This window comes from Mytilus galloprovincialis, chromosome 14, assembly GCF_965363235.1.
Source record: "Mytilus galloprovincialis chromosome 14, xbMytGall1.hap1.1, whole genome shotgun sequence".
Classification (NCBI taxonomy): domain Eukaryota; kingdom Metazoa; phylum Mollusca; class Bivalvia; order Mytilida; family Mytilidae; genus Mytilus; species Mytilus galloprovincialis.
The window spans coordinates 33,741,245-33,762,034 of record NC_134851.1 but is presented as its reverse complement, the minus strand read 5'-3'; the positions used below and the strand labels follow the sequence as shown (position 1 = coordinate 33,762,034).

Below are 20,790 nucleotides of genomic sequence, written 5' to 3'. Positions count from 1 at the left end.
CCTGGCTATGTACTAGTATATCACACGGGTTTTTATCTTTACTTTTACACTGCAATTAAAAAATGAGAATATGTTAATATGTATGAGCAGTTGATATTATGATAAATCAAATGCTTGAATGAAATAAGACATTTTTTTTATAGATGCAGGTAAATGATGTACATTTGCATTTGTTTTTCTAGAGATGACTTCAAGTATACATAACCTTAAGAATAAGAAACATAAATACTCAAACACAAAATAATTGTATTTAGGCATGACAAGTCAGATCTTTCAAGCATTGGTATTAGCAGTCACACTGACAGGTACGTCAATATATTTATGTAAGCCTCTTAAAAATAACATATCGCTGTTGGTACAGACATTCTGGAAAAGTATTTGTTGTAGAAAAATGATAATGCTTTTCCATCAATCCTCAACTATTTTGTTGACCAACGGATATTTAACTAATACCTCTTGTGTATGAGATTACAATCTTTCAATATAAATGTAGGTTGCAAATTTTACAGTGAGGTCAGAGAGCGTGCTAAAATCAGAAGTGTTAAGTGATAAATTAATGAATTGTGTTTGAAGTTCGTCATTGCACCAAAGTTCTAGTAGCAAGTCAGATTGTCAGTTTAAGGTCCTGATTTAAGTAATGGACATTATTAATTGGTATGCAAATGGATGTAACATCCTACATTGATAAGTCTTGATATACTTGCGAGTTTAATTATGTATGGTGGAATTTGGATAGTAGATATTGGTCATATTATACACTACTAGTATTTGCATATTTAAATTTAGGACATACAAGTACAAAAAACGCTTCTGTCTTGACAGCTTCTGGACATGTGAATAACAGAGGTATAGTTTGTCAAATGAAGAAAAGTGCTATATATTTCCTACGACTATTCTTTGTGTACTTGTATACTTGTGTGTCCATAACATAATTTGATATCCCTCTCTTTTATTTTGTATAAAACAAATAAGAAGCGTTCCTTTCTGAAGCCTGACCTCAAAGACTTGCACGTCAACATTACAACCATTTATTTCAAAACCAATTGTTTCACATTGTAGAACATGTTTGTTTTAACTTCATCAATATGAATGGGCTTATCAAACAGAAGTAATTCATTTAAAATAAAGTGTGCAGTACTGCGAAAATTAGAAATACATATGTATATAAAATAAATCACAACTTTAAATCTAAGTCTCTTATATTATTTCATTCAGATGATAAAGAACGTTAATGTTCGTTTCTAATGTTTAAATAAAATTGAAAATGAAAATGTGGAATATGTCAATGAGACAACAACCCCACCAAAGAGCAGACAACAACCGAAGGACATTAATGGGTCTTTGAAACTGCGATAACATCCAGCGCCCGGAGGTGGTTCTCAGCTGGCTCATTAATAAAATTATATAGTACTTCAGTGCAAATGAACGTCACACTAAACTCCAAAACATATGAATCAACCTAAATATAAAAAAACATACAAGACTTACAAAGGCCAGAGTCTGCTGCTTTTGGACAGGCGCAAAAATGCGGAGGGGTTTAACATGTTTTGTGAAATCTCAACCCTAACCCTATATCTTTAACCAATGTAGCATAAAGAAAGACATAGCAATACACACAGTAACAGGAATGTGTCCTCAATACACGGATGCCCCAGTCACACTATCATTTTCTATGTTCAGTGGAACGTAAAATTAGGGTAAAAACTCTAATTTGGCATTAGCATGAGAAAGATGATATTATAGGGAACATGTGTACTAAGTTTCAAGTTGATTGGACTTCAACCTCATCAATCACTACCAGTACCTTGACCGAATACTTGGAACAGGACAGACGGACGAACGGACGAACGGATGCACAGACCAGAAAACATAAGGCCCATCTACTATCGTAGGTGGGGCATTAAAATTAGTTAATAAAACCCGAGTCCGATGTCAGAATAGGTAACAAAAGAAACTTCGTTAAATGACAATGATACATGAATTAACAACGAACTACTAGCAGTTACTGACATGCCAGCTCTAGACAAAATTTTAACTGATTGCAAGATGAGTATAGTTAATATATAAGTATCATACCATCATAAAATATATGAGAAGAACATAACCCGTATTATTCAAACAACCGGTTATAGAATATATGTGTTCATATCTGATGCAAAGACCTCATGAGTGAATCAATATCAAAATATGCAATCCTTAATGACCTGACAACAGTATCGTAACTATATCCCTTACAAACAAGTCTGTTTAAATGTTTGGTTAGTTTTTGAGGTGAATGCCGACATTTTTGTGCTTTGTAAAGAATATTAACCAAAAAAATTGAATGCGAAATATCTAAACGTTTAATATGTCTGCATGTTGATTTATATTTACGAATGATGTCCTTGTACCGATGATGATATTTAGTAAATGTTTTGACTAGTTTGTTATATCGATAACTCTGGTGTAATAATTTTTCAGTCATATAGAGATTTCTTTCGTTGAAATCAAATACATTGTTACATACACGAGCGAATCGAACAAGTTGAGATATATAAACACCATAAGATGATGACAAGTGAACGTCATCATCTAATAATGGATTTTAACAATAGGAACTGAAAAATCGTCTCTTTTATCATTGACTGCCAGTATATTATCCTAATATCTCAAAGTGTTATTCAATTTATGAATCAGGTGTTGTTTTGATGGGTCTTTACTGATTTTAATCATAAATTGTAACTCATAACTTTGCAGAAACAGGTCCGCAATAAGTGTTGCACAGTTAGTCACCAAGGGAATTCCGATAACCTGACGATATACGGATTCTCTATAGCGAACAAAATATTTTTTTTTAATCAAGGGCAGTTATACATGTTGTTATATCAAATGAGGTCCAATTGACAAAGTTCTTTTGTTTGTTGTTACTAAAAAATGACCAAAATCTAAAATGTCTTTTTATCAGAAATGTGAGTACAAGAGCATGAGATAATTCAACATTAAACATGACAGATGAATAACTTAGAAGTGAATTCCTCCCCTTTGTCTTGTCTCTTTAAAAAAAATACCGGATGATAAACAAATCGTCTTTTGTTCTACAATCAGGAATATGACAGTTGTTTTCTATTCAGTATATTTGTTTGAAATTTCGATTTTTTAATTTGATCAGAGACTGTCCGATTTGAATTTTCCTTGCAGTTCGTATTTTATCTTTTATTTTATTTATCTTATGAATGAAAACTGTTATATTCCTGTCTTGGTACAGGGATTATTTTATGTAGAAAATGGTGGATTACCATCCTTTTTCACATGTGTAAGGGGGTTTATATTTTTCCAAATAAAATTGTCTTTGACAAAAATCAAATCTATTCTGCCGGAATATGCTACAAAAGCAATGATGATTTTTTTGGCTAAGTTACCCCAATGTAATACATATTGACTATAAGGGTGAGAGATTTATAAAAAAAAATTAGTACTTATTAGTATATAACATATTTGATAATATCAATTTCATATTTTCAAGGTTTCATTATAGACATGAATCAAAATGAAATGTGCCCAGAAACGAAAGGTATAGTATAAATATGGCATTTCTCAGTTTGTACTGTAAGGGAACAAAACAGTAATTTAACAGTTTACACTACATTCTTGATCATCGTCAATACATAACAGCTCACGTGTATACGCAATATTGTTTTAAAACTAAATATTCGCCAGGCATTTTGTATAGATGACACGTTATTCTTTACTCTCTTGTGTTTATCTTACTTACAAGGTAGTTCAAGGGTATACCGTCATCTTGAATTGTACAAACACAGTAAATAATCGGTCTAGTTCTTTGCCCAAATCTGCAAAATTGGAGACAGATTTGCAATATATTGATAACACTGTGTATTTATATAAAGAGTTATTCATTGCATTATCGAAAATGTTTTAATAAATACCAAATCGTGCTTTTAAAATTATTTTTCAAATAAGATGGCTTATTTGAAAAATTAATTCTTTTAGTAGAAAAAATGTATACTGGACACATATAGAATTTTCCATTTTTTACTTGTAGCAAAGTTTGCTGACACCAGATTTTTTTGTTTTTCTGAAAATATATTATTAATTCTATCTTCTTATCATGCTCATATCTCTTTCAAAATTCTGTATAAAAGATTTCTTTTTATGCACAAAAATGTGTTTTTTCATGAACAATCAAGGCAATTTTTTGCAATTTTGAACGACTCGTATCTTGAAAAATAGTTTTTATCATTTCTTGAAAAAAGCATAGTTAAATCTTCATTTTGGCAAAGTATAAGCAAATTCTGTCATTTATTTTGTATAGCACTGAACTACCTTAAAAGTCAATGTATTTGAATACTGTGATTACACTAAAATAAAGCGTCTTTTTAACATATTTTCCAAAGTTAAAGAATGAGACAGGTGTAGAAAAATACATACAGATTAACATGAGCATTATATACATTTTGTATGCACTGCATAATTGAAGGCCTTAAATACTAGTTGCCTGAAGTTTATAAAGATTGCAGAAAAAATAAACGTTCATTATAGCTATTAAAATTACTTCCGAATATTTTAATGAAAGTACTTGTGTTAACTGCTAATGATCGTCCGTAGACAGGTTATTAAATTGGTGAGAAATTCTACAAAGGCTATAGATATCCATATGGACCAAGAAATACTACAGTGCCAACTATATAAACATAAAGTGACGTTATTGTAAAGGCCAAATAGCAACTTTCCGTCTTTAGTTTATTGCATTGTTTCCATGTTGTATCTTTATCTATACAGGGTGGGTTTTTGATATTTACATTTATGCTATGTAATTATGTTTGTGGAATTTGTCTGCTCTAGAGCTTATAATACAAATGTGACTTGCTGACGGAAATAAAGCTTCCAATAGACCATTGAACCATTATGTTGGTTTGACAGACCTATTACAGTCCTAAGTATGAAATCGTTCAAATGATAATGGCATATTGTTCTTCTAAACTGTTTCCAAAAATTGATCGCCCTGAAGATCATAAAAAACATTTTATTAAAATAAAGTATGTCAATAAAGGTTTTGATTTTGTAAATATTGCCGGTATTTTTAACGACCATTCTGTTAAAGACGAAATTCCAGGCCATTTTCATAATACTGAACTCCCTCTTATTTGTTATATTTACAAGAAATCTACCCGGAAATATGTGTTTAATTATAGCCAATTGTGTAAAGATGTAAATATCATTGAAAATACACCCATGTCATGTAATTGCAGTAATTCCTAATACAATTATGGCCCCATTTCCGATGTCATAACAGGAGATCTTAACATCGTTCACGACCGAGAGTTAAAATCATTCGTCAGTAAAGGACCTAAATATCGTCCCCCGTCAACTATTAATTGGAATGCGTGTCGTAATATCATCCACAACTCACTCCGTACCTACTGTTTGAAATGGGTAAAACGGGAAAAAGCTGACAAAAGATCTTTGGACTCTTTTTTTAATTCAGTAATGAAAAAACATTTATTAAATTTTATCCTCGGCATAAGGAAATAATTCATAAATATAACTCAACATGCAGACATCTTATACGTTCAGGTATTTCACATCAAATCTTTTATTGTAATATTCTTTACAAAGCACAAAAATGTCTTCACCTCAAAAGCTTACAAAACTTTTAAACAGACTTATTAAAAAGGGATATAGTTACGATACTGTTGTCAGGTCAGTTAAGATTGCATATTTTGGCTTTAATATTGATTCACTTATAGGGTCTTTGCATCGGAACTAAACACATTTATTTTAAAAAAAAAACAGTTGTTGGCATGACACGGGTTTTGGTTCTTGTCATATATTTTATGATAGTATAATACTAAACCCCTAACGGGAGGGACTGTGCCTGATATTCATATGATGAAGACATAATCTTTCAATCAGTTTAATTGAGGTCTGAAGCTGGCATGTCAGTTAACTGCTAGTAGTCTGTTGTTATTTATGCATTATTGTCATTTTATTTATTTTCTTTTGTTACATCAGTGTAAGATAAAACTGAAATGTCATGATAAAACGTATATATTTGGATATACAAAATGGCATAATCTACATTACTAATGATTACAAAGAAAGAAATCTCTTTATTACTGAAAAACTATTTTCGATTTCCTCAAAGTAGTCAAAACATTACTATATTTTATCATCGATACAAGAACATCATTCGTAAACATTTATTAACATGCAGACATATTATTCGATGAGGTATTTCACATCCAATCTAGATCTTGTATGGTAATATTATATACAAAGCACACAAATGTCGACAATCAACCCAAAAACTAAACAAACCTTTATACATACTTACTCATAATGGATATATTTACAATACTGTTTTCAAATCAATAAAGATGGCATATTTTGGTATTAATATTGATTGACTTAATATATGATTTTTGTAATGGAAACAATTTTTTTCTAAAACCAGTTGTAAGCAAGCTGATAGTCTTTTGTTGATTTATGTAGCATTGTCATTTTACTTAGTTTTTTTTTTTACCTATTCTGACAACGGACTCAGACTTCATTTGAACTGCGTTTTACTGTGCGTATTGTTATATGTTTGTTTATTCTAAATTGGCTAGATGGAGGGTTGAGATCTCACAAAACATGGTCAATCCTGTCGCTTTTGTTTTTTTCTTTTAATCTACTTTCATATGTAGGTTTTTGAGTTAGGTTTTACGTTCATTTTCATAGCCGATTTGATAAGTCAAGTTATTTCCTACTTTCTTTTGTTGTTTTTAAACATGTTGAGCTAATACATGCATCAACCAACATGAGAACCAAAACTAAGTTAAAATACCACATCACAACAGTGAACTATTTTATCTGACGATAATTCTGATATCTAATGTTTTGGTCAATCGAATTGTGAGGATATATGGTAACTGATTAAGTGTTAACTTCTTCCTCATGAGATGCAGTTTTCACATCATTTTATTTATTCAGTGACGTTACAGAATCTAAATGTATCATGAAATTAAAGAATCGGGAGAGATGTCCAGGAAAATGGCAGTTGTAATCTTCTAGTTCGTTTCTGTGATTGTTCATTTTCATTTTTGTTTTTGATTCACTTCAGGATTTCTGTTGTTTCGTTGTTTTCCTTTTAAACAATGTTAAAGTTGATGCGTTTCCCTCAGCTTTAGATTGTAATCCGGATTTGTTTTCTCTCAATCGATTTATGACTTTCGAACTTTCGGTATATATACTACTGTTGCCTTTATTTTGCATTGTCTACGAGCTGTATTTGTATCAATTCTACGTCAAAAGAAATTAAAATCAAGTCGGTATAGAATTGCACAAAGATAAGCCATCAAAATGACATACATTAGTGTAAATATTAATTTCTTATCTTAGATATCATCATTTATTCCATATAGGCCAAATGAAATGTGAAACTACTGTACAGGTCATGAATGTTAACCATGGAGAAAACTTGATTTTGAACTGCACCTGCTTTAACAAGACCAATGGTCAGTGGATAGGCCCAAATAAGTCACCAACTGCTGATAAATTTATACCATACACACAAGGAACAGAATTGAACCCAAATTTGAACAAATCAAAATATAGAGTTGATGGTGGATACGATATAAATGAATGCAATTTACAGATAATGAACTTTTTGTCCGATGACGAAGGTCTATACAAGTGTCATTACATAGATTCATTAACAGTTCATGTCCATTCATACAACATAGTTACAATAAGTAAGTATACTCTACTGACCATCTATTTTCTAAAAGACTACAGATTGATAAAAAAAAATTCACTGAAAGCTATAGATCTTACAACATATTCTTTATGTGAGTTAGCTAACGTATCTAGAGTTTGACTTCACGTTTGTGACATCATTGGTAGATTATAACGTTAGTGCAGAGAATAATACAGAATCAATAGTATTGACTCGTCAAAATACGCTTTGTCAACACAAAGTCGAACACACATTCGGATTAAGCGTCTGTACTATTGAAAAGTGAATTTTAAGTGACTGACACTTTTTTGTGATGATCACATGCGCAATTGAGCTTTAAAATGTATGCCGATAAAAAATTCTAGTGGTTACGCAAATGAGGTTTTTTTTTCTAATAATCTGGTTGAAGTAGATGAACTGATTCAGGAAAAAAATGTTCAGTATTACTGTTGTTATTGTTTAATTTTGGTTTTGGTAGGCGGCTTTCTTATGTAGTAATTGCGCCTTAAATTCATATAACATACATTTTAAGGATATTTACGTTCAGTCCTTAATTTATTTTTAGTATAACATTTTGGCGAGTAATTAATGAAACATAAAGACGAACATGGTTGAATGTCTTACAATAAAGTATTTATATGTTGAGGGAAAAAAATAATAAATGGTAATAGGAAAATGAAAAAAAAAATATTAACTGAAAGGTATCATAAAACTGTTTTGTAATTTCATCTGCTTGTTCACCTGTGTGTTGTCTGTGATATTATACTTATATAAAAAAAAGTATATTAAGAAACATAGAACAAGACATGTGCTAGCTTAATGCTATCAATGTAAGCTAGTAGCTAGTTTTTATTATAAAACTTAAGTCTTTAGAAGAAATTTACTTTTTTATTGTTTGCTTCCAATAAAAAATTCGCCCATATGTTTTCCGTATGCAGTGAACTCAGCGTGACCTTTCTCGTAAAAATACAGTATCGTAATACGCATGAATCCATGCTTTTTGTTGAGTATTTAATAAGGTGAAAATCGATCGGCCTCAAAACATTAGCTGCCATACTTTAACGTTAAAACAAACCGAGCGAAATATTTTTTTTAACAATAACACGATATGAATGCGTAAAAATGATAGAATCGTGCACTCAGAAGACTGAGTTTATGAAATATACATGCATTGGTTCAAGAATTGGACACACATTATTTTCAAAAGGCAATCGTTTCATATGACTTTAACTTCTTTTTTTTTCTGCAAAAATGACAGGAGGTTCGAAAACAAAAAAACAAAAAAATCAGTGACAGCGATTGTATAAGTGTCCTTTTTCTCGGATTTCCAACAAGAAGTTTTCAGATTTAGTAGATACTTACATTTTACTTTATACTAGGTTGATGTGAAAGAAATACACTATAGTTTTAAATTATAAAAAAAATAGGATTCACAGTTCAAATCAAAATTTTCTAATTCTTGAGTTGTCCTCTTTTCAGACAGAAAGAAATAATGATAACCGTAATACGTCTTTCATAATGATGTCATTTAAAACTGAATATTGAACTGTCTGTGCTTTTCTAGATGATGGGATTATTTCGAGTTTTCAATTGTGAACTTATATTTCTGTGTAGCTATAATTAGAGTAGGACCAGAGAATTAAGTTCAATTCCGGCTAGAACAGTTTTCAAAGACTTACATTTCATATAATGATCTCTATGACAGCGGGTGCTAATGAACCAAGCGACAGGTGCAATTACAGTGATGCAGAAATTCTTTATCTTTCATGAAACCTACTTTATACACTTAGTTTCAGTGTTTGCCAGTTTTCTTTTCGCGCATTACAATGATGGTATATGTCTTTTTTAATAATTACTGGATCGTTCTAAAAAAATTCTATAGTGCAGTTTATCTTTACCAGCATTTAATACTGTTAATATTTGCTGATTAAGGGAAATCGCAATTTTTCTTTTTCCTAGGTACAAGAACTTCTGTAGATATATCTACAAGAAACATGTTTGGCACTAAAAGTAAGTACGCTTTGGCTTTTTTTGTTGTGTGTGGTTTTTAATCACAGCTCTCTTTCGTGTTGTCATACCAGTATAGAATGAAGATACAAGCGGTGTTTTGTATGGTACAAAAGTTTTCGAGTTGGTATCTTTAATTTAAGCTGCTTGTACTATTTCATTTTCTAAATCATGCATGGAAATGACCTCTACAGTCTGAATGAAATGAACATACAAATTTGCAATTCATGGGTTCTTTGTAAATGTATGAATATATATTTAATTGATAATGTGTCTTCTTAACATTCAAAGTATAATGAGATACTATTGATTTATGTGTTCCTGGTAAGCAAATCTACTAGAGTATGCATTTCTTATCAAGTTCCCTATATTGGAATTTTATACAAACCTTTCAAGTAGCCATATAAAATTATGATACGCATCCTTCAGAAATTAAACATTTTGCAACTGTGTTTATACTAGGCCAATAAATCAAAGTTACCTTTATATCTTTTTACCTTTTCGACAATATTGGTGGTTTTAAAATAATTATGATGGATTATCAATGATTTCATTCTTTTTTGTAACATCCTTCAATTTATAAAGCAAGGATCTTATTATTTATCCAATTTTAAATTGATTTTACATTTAATGGACGTGAGCGATTCAGAATGATGTCATCAAAAATCGTAAAATTCGGAAAACGGTGTATCTAAATATGGAATAATGCTTTTTGAATGAATGTTGACACTTTTTTTGTCAAGTAACACCGAAAAGTTTGTTTCTGATGTTTCACTTTTAAATGAAACCTACGGATACCATGTACATGTCGAAGGTTCATCTGTAGTGTTATTTCATTTACCTTTTAAGCCTTACACCCTGTTAAATACTGCATTCTGTAAAACATGTTATAATTATTTTTGCAACTGATATTTGCTCTAGTTTATTAACCAATAGCATTAAGCGTCTTCTGACAAAATTAAATGAATTGCATGAAATTGTTACTGAATATTATTGTATATCAAGTGCTTTTGTCATACTCTTGTTTATACTTAGGATTCACGATTGTTTCATGAAATAATATGACAATGACTGTGTTTTACATTTCATTTAGATTTGGACTACCATGATGCTAAAATCTTCAATGTAGAATGGGTGATACCTCTGGCTGTTATCATACTTGTGTTTCTTGTAGTAGCAGTTGTTACAATGCGGATTAGAAAAGGTACTGTATCAAAATTATTCTATTAGTGTTAACAGTTTGAATTAAAGCATTGAAAGATAGATCAACTAAAATATAGCGTAGAATTGTGTTAGTGAAATAATTTTCTAAAAGTGTTTTGGCATTATTATCGTAAAGGCCCTGTCTCAATTACGTCAATGAAAGTCTTCATATTATTGAAAATCACTTTTGATAACACAAAGACAATGAAATGAGGGAATGGAAATTATACATATATTTAATCACAAATTATCTCAAAAGATATGCATATACAGACTCTAGTAGTTTACCGATGTTCAAATCTCAAAATCATACAAACAAAAGGACAAATCAAGGTATAAACAACCAAAAACTTATGGAGTCGGTTGAAATCCAAATGATTGAGGACAAGATCAACCTGAATGTAAATTCACACACAGTAAAAATATCAAAATAGAGACAATGATATATTCGGTCAAATTACAGATTATACGACCTGATCAAAAACCACGTAAACATAACGCTTGTTATTGAGTATCATAGATGAACTGTTAATGAAACATCACACATTAGCTCATATATCATCAGGATCACACAATTGATAGTTATGTATTCTGCTTCATTGCGGTAATCGCAATACTTCTTTTTGTTATATTTGCATGTTGGAATATTTGGCTTTGAGATTTTGAGATTGATCCTTTTCAGAATATTTATGGTGTCGTATTGCCTTATAAAACAATAATGATATTGAAATGGATATACTGTTGATTTATAAACATTCGTTGGTTTCAAATTTTCGTGGATTTCATGGATACAGTAGTACGATTCTAGATGACATTTTAATGTTCAAAGAATTACAAACTTTCGACAGGAATGTATGCAGAATTTTCCAAAAAGATCGAAATTAAATATCCACTGATGCTACTTTTCCTCAATCCGTGAAAATGATTAGCAACGAAAATAAATTAATCCATATGTAATTTATGTCTGTCTGTTAAGATGAAATATTTTTTTTTAGGCAACAGAGAACGCAACGCAAGGTATAAGTTTTATATTAAGTGACATTTAATCAAAACTAACATTTATGGTGGCTTAAATCAAATGCAACATCAGCTTGGCCTCTCTATTTAATAATGGATAATCACTCGTAGTTAATCGCTGTTATGAGAAAACAAAATAACCAAACGCTAAAAGACTAAATTGAGTTGTAAAGAACAATTTAAAATAGGAGATAGTGGTTTGGTTGCCAATTAGACAAGATTCAACTAAAGTTCAAATGAAGTGGATATAAGCAAAAATAGTCAACCCTCCGGTCTCAACAGTGAGAAAACCCAATACCGTATGGTCGACTATAAAAGGCCGATTTAAAAACATGAAACAATGCAATTGAGAAAACTTTTTTTTAACATTAAGTTCATTATTTTCAACATCGGAAAGAGACAAAAATGTTTTAAATCTTCAAAATGTTAAACAATTCCAACGGTAAACATAAGCCATTTCTATAATTGCATTTGTCAAAGCTTCTAGGCAAAAAAGTACTTGATTATGCCTTAAAGAAGCATTTCCAAATACACTGATTTATAATAATGTTTCCGTTTTGTAAGACAAAATGAACAAAAAAAAAGAAAACTGATTCACAATCTTATCAAATTGCCGTTAGATTTCACGCGCATCATAAAAACAACTTCATTAAAATGAGGAGCATCTGCATGGATCTGAATTCAATTGTATGCAACTGGCATACGTGTGAGATGTTTTAGCTATCAAACCAGATCTAATCCACTATTTTTTACATAAAAAAATGCCTGTACCAAGTCAGGAATATAAACAGTGTTTTTTCATTCATTTGATGTGTTTAAACTTTTGATTTTGCCGTTAAATTACAGAGTTTCCGTTTAGAATTTTCCTCAGAGTTCGGTATTTTTGTTAATTTACTTTTTCTCTAAGGAACATCGGTAAGTTAATCCCTGTTTTCTGTAATGTGATGCTGTTTCTAGGTTTTATAATCTTACCCAATATACCGTTTGATTTTACATTTTTGAGAGTAATGTAATTTTTTATTCACCTTTTTCATCTATCCAGCCAGAATGAAGTTATTGAAGAAGAGGATCAAGGTAAAATATTTAGTGGCATTCTTTAAGTATGTCTTCCATAGCACACTTATTCAGTTATATTATTAAACTTACAAATTTGGTTTCGTATGCCCCTGCCGTCGGCTGTGGGGGCATTCATTGTTATCGTCAACCGGCTGTCGTTCCTTCTGTCCCAATTTTGTTTCCGCTATTTAACTTAAGTTTTTCCTCATCCTAATGTTTTAAAATAATACACAACGCTAAGAAAGACAACACACAAACAGAACTCGAATTCAAGCTATGAGTCAATTACCTTCATAGAGTTATGCACTTTTAAATTCTGATAATTGTTTTCACTTTTGTCACCATTAGACAGTCGAATTCTTTCATTGACTTGTAAATATGGTATACGTCGTGCTGAAAATGGACATATGATTTGTACTCAGATACATATACCTGCATTTAGTTAAATTTGGCTCATTTTCAAACACTGCTACGTTCCACTTTTCAAAGCAAGAAACTCGTTCCTCTTTTCGCGTGTTTTCATCAGAGGCTGTTCGTTAGAGGTTTATTTTTATTCGAAACAGTCAGGTTACTATGATTGTCAAGTGTTAAGGTCGATCTGGTGTAAATCTTATCAGGAACACCTGATTTATCCCTATTTTTATTAGGACTAGTTTATTCTTTGTACTGTTTTTTTTTTTCATTGTTTTTCACATCATGTATCACACAAAGCAATTCAGTGAAAGAAACACTTATATGTAATGATTCTACTACAGAAAAAACAGATCCACTATCAATATGCTTGTTTAGTTTCTTTTTCCTCTATTTGTTTTCTTTTAATTTAAAAAAAACCAGAGGTTATTAATGTAATATGGAAAGCTATTCTTCCTTCATATTAAAGACAGCGACTGCAAAAAAAAAACTTATGCATTGGAAAAGAAAACCTTTGAAGACACCAAATTAACTATATTTATATTATAATGATATATATTTACTGAAGGGTTTATAAAAATTATATATCCATTACAAAATAATGAGATACATGTATGTTGTGATTGACAATGAGACACATCTTTTCACCAGGTATATATTTTCTTGTATACACAATCATCATTAATTATTCTTTTCTTTGTAATTAGCTGATTCAGTTGAAAATCGATTGTACCAGTCGCCTGCATTTCTAGAAATGAACAATTTCCGTCGACAGAATAGAGTTACCCGAAATGAATTTGTTTCGACTTCCCAAATTCATGCCGATGAAAGATATGGAGGTTTGAATGGTATAATACATACTATAAATATTTTATAATGACTAAGATTATAATACAATGTTGACTGCTGTATCCCTATTTTTGACATTTTTACCTATTATGTATGTTTGTTTTGTTCACTCATCGTAGCCAATATAATAGAATTTGATGCGACTGTTTTACAAGTGAGAAGTTTAGTTAGCTATATACCAGGTTCAGTCCGCTATTTTTTTACATAAGAAAATGCCTGTACCAAGTCAGGAATATGACAGTTGTAATCCATTCGATATATGTGTTAGAGCTTTTGATTTTGCAATTTGATTAATGACTTTTCATTTTTAATTTTCCTCGGAGATCAGTACTTCGGTGGTTTTACTTTCTAATAATGGTAAAGAAGGCTATAAACGTTTTAACTTTATTATATTTCCTTGGGTTTTAACTTTAAACAAATCCATGTGTAATGCATTCTTTCTACAATTTACAGTATACCCTCTTTGGATTCGTATAAACTATAAACCATATAACTTATACTATAATTATCTTGCTTTGTTTTATCTCAACTTTAAACATACGTCCTCAATAAAAATATGATCAACTGAAGACATATATAACTTAACAACTGTATTTGAAATAGAAATCAGTTGCATACATTTTAACAACTTTGCGAAAGTAAAAATATTTTTCACGGAAATCTCAATATGTTTCGTTTAATTTGTAATTTAAAAAAAAATATGCAATATGAGTTTTAAATTAATCTCTTCATAGCAATCATTTTTATATTTCTTTTTTGTTTGTTATAACGTATATAAATGTATAGCAAATGAATAATACGTGTATGTACATGTATATGAACTCTTAAAAGTTCGTATCCTTGATGGAAGAGATGTCTAAGTCGTGCATCTTTAAGTATCACTAGCATGCAAACACTGAGGTGGTGAGTTCAAACCCCGTTAGTAATACTCAATTCCAATATCAATCGTCTAGAACTGCTTGTGTTTTTGGTTGTCAAATGTCGGTGGGTCAGTTAGGTATGATTGATCTGGCTTTTTTTGTCAATTGTATATGGCCTCTATGGAATGGCTTAGGGTTTAAAAACAGATTTCAAAACCAACATGCAAGTATGAAGTACATAATGAATAACGCTGTACTATTGGGAATGGCTATGCTAAGTGGGAAACGGCAGATGCACCAGTTGGGAATTGTGATAAGCGCATTTGAAATTGCACGTACGTTGATGAATAATTATGAATAGGATTTACACAATCTTTGTTATTCGATTTCGGTTCTTGGTTTTATGTTGAATATGTGACAGTTACACTTTGAAAATTTCGTACGGCATACGCACTTTTCTATGTTAATCCTCATCATAATTGCTGAACCATAATATTGAAGCTAAGAATGTCAATATACAGACAGTTTAAAGCTATATGAAAACAAAGAAAAGCTTGATACATGTCTACAGTCATAATTGTAGGCCTCTTTCTGTAAAAAAGTTAACTACTTTTTTTTGCGAATTGGATATTTTGACTGAGGCAATTTTGAAAAAAAGGAAATATGTTAAGTGTAATAAGAAAAGGTAAGTGGTGAAATGTATTTATTGGAAGTTTGTACATATACCGTATGTATCCTTATATACGAGTTATCAACATGTCACAAGAAAATGAATATTATATCTTTTCTTAAGCAACAGAGAGAACAAGAGAATCTGGACCTAATCGTAGGGATATATTATATCCAGATACCCATGCACAAGTAAGAATTATCGATAATGAATGATATTCCGCCAATTTACAACAAATATACAAAAAACGCACCTAATATAATTTTGTATTATAAAAATTCAAAATCAGTGTACATATAAAAAAGAGAATGTGGTATGATTGCCAATGAGACAACTATTCACAGACCAATTTACACAGCTATTAACAGCTTTATTTCATCGTAAAGCCTTCAACAAGGAAAAAAGCCAATACCGCATAATCAGCAACAATAAGCCCCGAAATCACATATGTTAAACAATTCAATCGAGAAAACTAACGTCCTAATTAATGTTAACAAAATGAACAAAAACAAAGATTTAACCCTGCAACAAACGACAACCACTGATTTACAGGCTCAGATAACTCTTCAGATACAGACAACTAGAAAAACATCTAACAAAAAGTAAAAACACAAAAATACTGAACTCCCAGGAAAATTCAAAAAGGAAAATCAAAAATCAAAAGGCAAAATCAAAAGTCCAAACACATCAAACGAATGGATAACAACTGTCATATTCCTGACTTGGTACAGGCATTTTCTAATGTAGAAAATGGTGGATTGAACCTGGTTTTATAGCTAGCTAAACCTCTCACTTGTATGACAGTCGCATCAAATTCCATTACATTGTCAACGATGCATGAACAAAACAAACATACTCAAAGAGTAAAAATGTCAAAAAAAGGGGTACAACAGAGGGTTTATTGTACATGTCAACAACAAAAAGACACTTTATAGTACAGATCTAGGAGTAACTGAGAGCTAGTTCAAAGCCAATAACAACTAATAAAGTAATCATGCATTTTGACTGTCCCTTTGGTATCTTTCATCCCTCTTTTAAACAAAATTACAAATACAGTCGGCTTGCAACACATGATTAGACATATATGCAGTCAATATTATTTTCATTTAAAGAGGGGCGAAAGATGACAGAGGGACATTAAAACTCATACATCGAAAATAAACTATCAACGCCATGTCTTAAAAAAACGACAAACAGACAAACAATAGTACACAAGACACAAAATATAAAAGTAAAGACTAAGCGAAATGAGCCCCATCAAAAATTGGGTGTGATCTCAGCTGCTCCAGAAGGGTAGCAGATCCTGCTTCATATGTGGCACCCGTCGTGTTGCTAATGTTATCACAAACCGAGTAATAGTCTTATTCGGTAAGTCCCATTCGTCGTAGCATCTGTGAAACGGATATTCCGTAACGGTTAACCAACTCGTGATGGCGTCCATAAAAAATACGAAGGGATCATTTCAACTTAAAAGTAACGACCAAGATAATGCTATAATTGCAAAACTTTACATCTATGAATTATCGCTATTTCCAATTACCTTTTCTATAATGCACCTACATTTCCAACTATTTTTTCTGCATTCGGTTCCGAGATCCAAACCTGATCAGGGCAAGAGGTGTTCGACTCCGATTTGTATTGACTAGGAATTACAGTGTTCCTTTTTAAAATCTATGGCTCTTTTTGTGTTTTGCGGGTCCCCCCCCCCCTCAGTAATAATGGCCACTATGATAAAGTTTTCTGAAAATACCTGAATTTGTCGTTAATAATTAATCTTGTTTTTACAGATAAACGAAATAAACTTGAACTACGCTGAAGTAATGTTTGATGTCGAGCGTTCACCACGTCATTGCATCATACATGGAAATGATGAGAGAACAATTTATTCCGATATTGATCATTTATCAAGAGCAGAGCCTTTACCATCGTCCAGCAGTGAAAGTGACGATGACTGAGTGAATTTAACATGCATTGAGGCCTTTTTCCCCAGTTTACATACTTGTGTAAACATGTGTAAAGACCTATTAATCGTTAAACAGAAAAGGAAACATTTTTTTTTATTTATTTTTTTTATAATTTACTTATTATCATGCTGTACATTTTGAGTTATTTAAAGTCTGTGGAAAGTCAAATACATATATGTAAAAATGTTACATTGCCAACTGGGTTTAACCAGTCGAACTTTTGTATTTGAAACATATTGAAGCTGGGAATCACCATGGCTAACCAGTAGATTTCTGTTTTTACTTTAAAAAAAAATTATTGAAATACTGCTGTTTGTGTGTCTGTTACAAATCGTCTGATAGGAAGGTAACAATGAAAAAATATATATTTTCAATAAACGAAATTTCATTACAAATGTAAATTTGATAGCTTGATTAGAATGTTACAAAAATTATGATTAACTCTAGTACGAGTGTGCTTGTCAGAGAAGCAAGTGTGTGAAGAGTTGGCAGGATTTTTTGTAGACGTCATTGTTTATATGTTTATTTGACGTTTTGGGTCATTTGTGTTGTATGCTTGTGATGTTAGTCTACAAAGTTTCATGATCATTTCCAATAATGGTCACATTTACCTATTATATGAAATAAGAAGATGTACCAGTATGATTGAGAATGAGAGAACTATCAAACAATGTTCAAATAATGTAGAAGTTAGTAAATATACATAAATTTGAATTTGCCTAGGAGTTATCATTTTTGTTGGTTTTTTTTCATCATAGTTTATTTGCAGCTTCTGTTGCATAATGAATATAAGAACGACTTGTAGGGATTTCTATTTCAATATGTTTCATGCCCATTTTATTATTTCTTATACTTTCGACCTTACAATTTCTCGATTCCAGGTTGACAGTTACAACCTGTACGTGAGAAACATGAGAATTGTAGACTTGGAATTATAAATCTCACATGACTTAATAAATATATAATAACAAATCTTAGTATGAATACTTTTATTATGCAAATATAGAGCATTATTTTTCAAAGAGATATCAAATTTAGCAAACAATCAATGTGTGTTTTGCGGATTCTTTAGTATTACTTCCAATTGTGAATAATGACGTTTTACTCTAATTCTGTACCCAGTTTCCTCGGCAAACAATTGAGAGTCGACCGGCCATAGATTTATAAAAGGTAGACATTGTTTTTAGTATCTAACCTTCATCTTGACAGTCACACAATAGAAAAACTATTAATAACCGTGTTATAAGTACCCGGCCACGTCCACGTGTATTTTTGTCCATCTGATGAGTTAAGCCTTTTTCAACTGATTTTTATAGTTCGTTCTTATGTTGTACTGTTATACCACTGTCCCAGGTATGGGGAGAGTTGGGATCCCGCTAACATGTTTAACCCCACCACATGTTTTATGTATGTGCCTGTCCCAAGTCAGGAGCCTGTAATTCAGTGGTTGTCGTTTGTTTATGTGTTACATATTTGTTTTTCGTTTTGTTTTTTTTTATAAATAAGGCCGTTAGTTTTCTCATTTGAATTGTTTTACATTGTCTTATCGGGGCTTTTTATAGCTGACTGTGTGGTATGGGCTTTGTTCATTGTTGCAGGCCGTACGGTGACCTATAGTTGTTAATGTCTGTGTCATTTTGGTCTCTTGTGGACAATCATACTGCATCTTTTTTTTTATATTACAAAAGTTTTTATTTTATCAAAATACAACCTTACTACATGTATGCAAACATATTTAAACTCATGAGTAAAAACTTGAATAAACTGACGTACATAATGGCAAAAAAAACTAATAAATATCAAAAGACAAACACAAGTATACAAAACACAACATAGAAAACTACAGACTAAGCATCACGACCCCCACTAAAATCGATTCCGGCAAGAGGGATAATCATATTTTGCTCCACGAAATCCACCATGTGCTGTTGCTTATGTAAGTACACTTGGATAATTATGAATAGCGATTATCTTAAATATTTCTTGTTAGATACAAATTATATATAACTAGAAACACCCGTGATATCACGGGTCCGAGACTGAATTAAAGTATATGACTATGCGCAAGCCTTATTTTTGTATTAGTATTGTCATCTGATAAAGTCATGCCGATTATAAGATACACAGTTTTTCTCTGCTTTCAAGTCTTTCTGTTTGAACCCGTCGAACTGAAACAATAATATTAATTATTTGCATGGAAAACAAAAGGTCCTGGGATGGAGTATTTTTTAATCAACAGCATTGTCCTATATAAGTTATAAATAAAGTTGAATTCTTTGCGTCGCTGTTTTACGTCATGCCCACTAACAAATTGAAAACTGTACCTATACGCCTTATTTTTAGTCCAGATTTTTAGTATTCGTATTGTTATCTTAGAAAGTCTTACTGATTAAAATACTACAATAGGTAACAATTTGACAATTTAGTAGTGTCAACCCTGTGGTTATGACCCGTGTATATAGCATATTAATCCTGAATACAACGTTTGGTGGTGCGCCTGTCAGGTGCGGAACGTACAGATAAGGTAATAGGTAACAGGTGAATATACTATTGGTATCGGTAGCGGACTCGACCCGGAACTTCTTAATTATTGGCAATATTAATTACGTAGAAAATAAAAGGGCCTGAAGTGGTGTAATTTTTAATCTACACCTTTGTACTATATTAGTTATATATAAAGTTGAATTATTTGATTCGTCGTTTTAACGTGATGACGGCTGACAAATTGGACCTCGTAATTTTAGTATTATAGATAAACATTTGCGCAATGAACGCATGATACACCCGTCGCGTTTTCAAAAAATAAAGTTCAATCACTTCTCAAAGTCAAGGAGGAGAATTTTGAAAACAAATAACTCAGCCGTGATCACGAAAATGAATGGTTTGTTCTGTGGTAATTTGGAAATAAATAATTAACCTGGCTTACAATTGAAAATAGATATCTTGGCAGGTCTTTTAATCAAGTAAATAAATGCCATTCAAAAGTATGAGATGGCACCAGATTCTTCATATTTATTTATTTTTTAAATCGGGAACCAC

At 31.4% G+C, this 20,790-nt stretch overlaps 1 protein-coding gene across 1 annotated transcript in view; it reads left to right on the top strand.

Annotated features, from left to right (window-relative positions):
* LOC143059445 (uncharacterized) overlaps positions 1-18,655 on the top strand; it is a 39,479-nt gene extending 20,824 nt beyond the window's left edge. Inside the window, exons 6-12 of the mRNA XM_076232943.1 lie at positions 7,401-7,730; positions 10,815-10,925; positions 11,920-11,941; positions 12,984-13,015; positions 14,116-14,256; positions 15,911-15,978; positions 17,575-18,655. Coding sequence (XP_076089058.1) covers positions 7,401-7,730; positions 10,815-10,925; positions 11,920-11,941; positions 12,984-13,015; positions 14,116-14,256; positions 15,911-15,978; positions 17,575-17,742 — 872 coding nt within the window. The 3' untranslated portion in view covers positions 17,743-18,655. The remainder of the gene's footprint in view (positions 1-7,400; positions 7,731-10,814; positions 10,926-11,919; positions 11,942-12,983; positions 13,016-14,115; positions 14,257-15,910; positions 15,979-17,574) is intronic.
* The last annotated feature ends 2,135 nt before the right edge of the window (positions 18,656-20,790 follow it).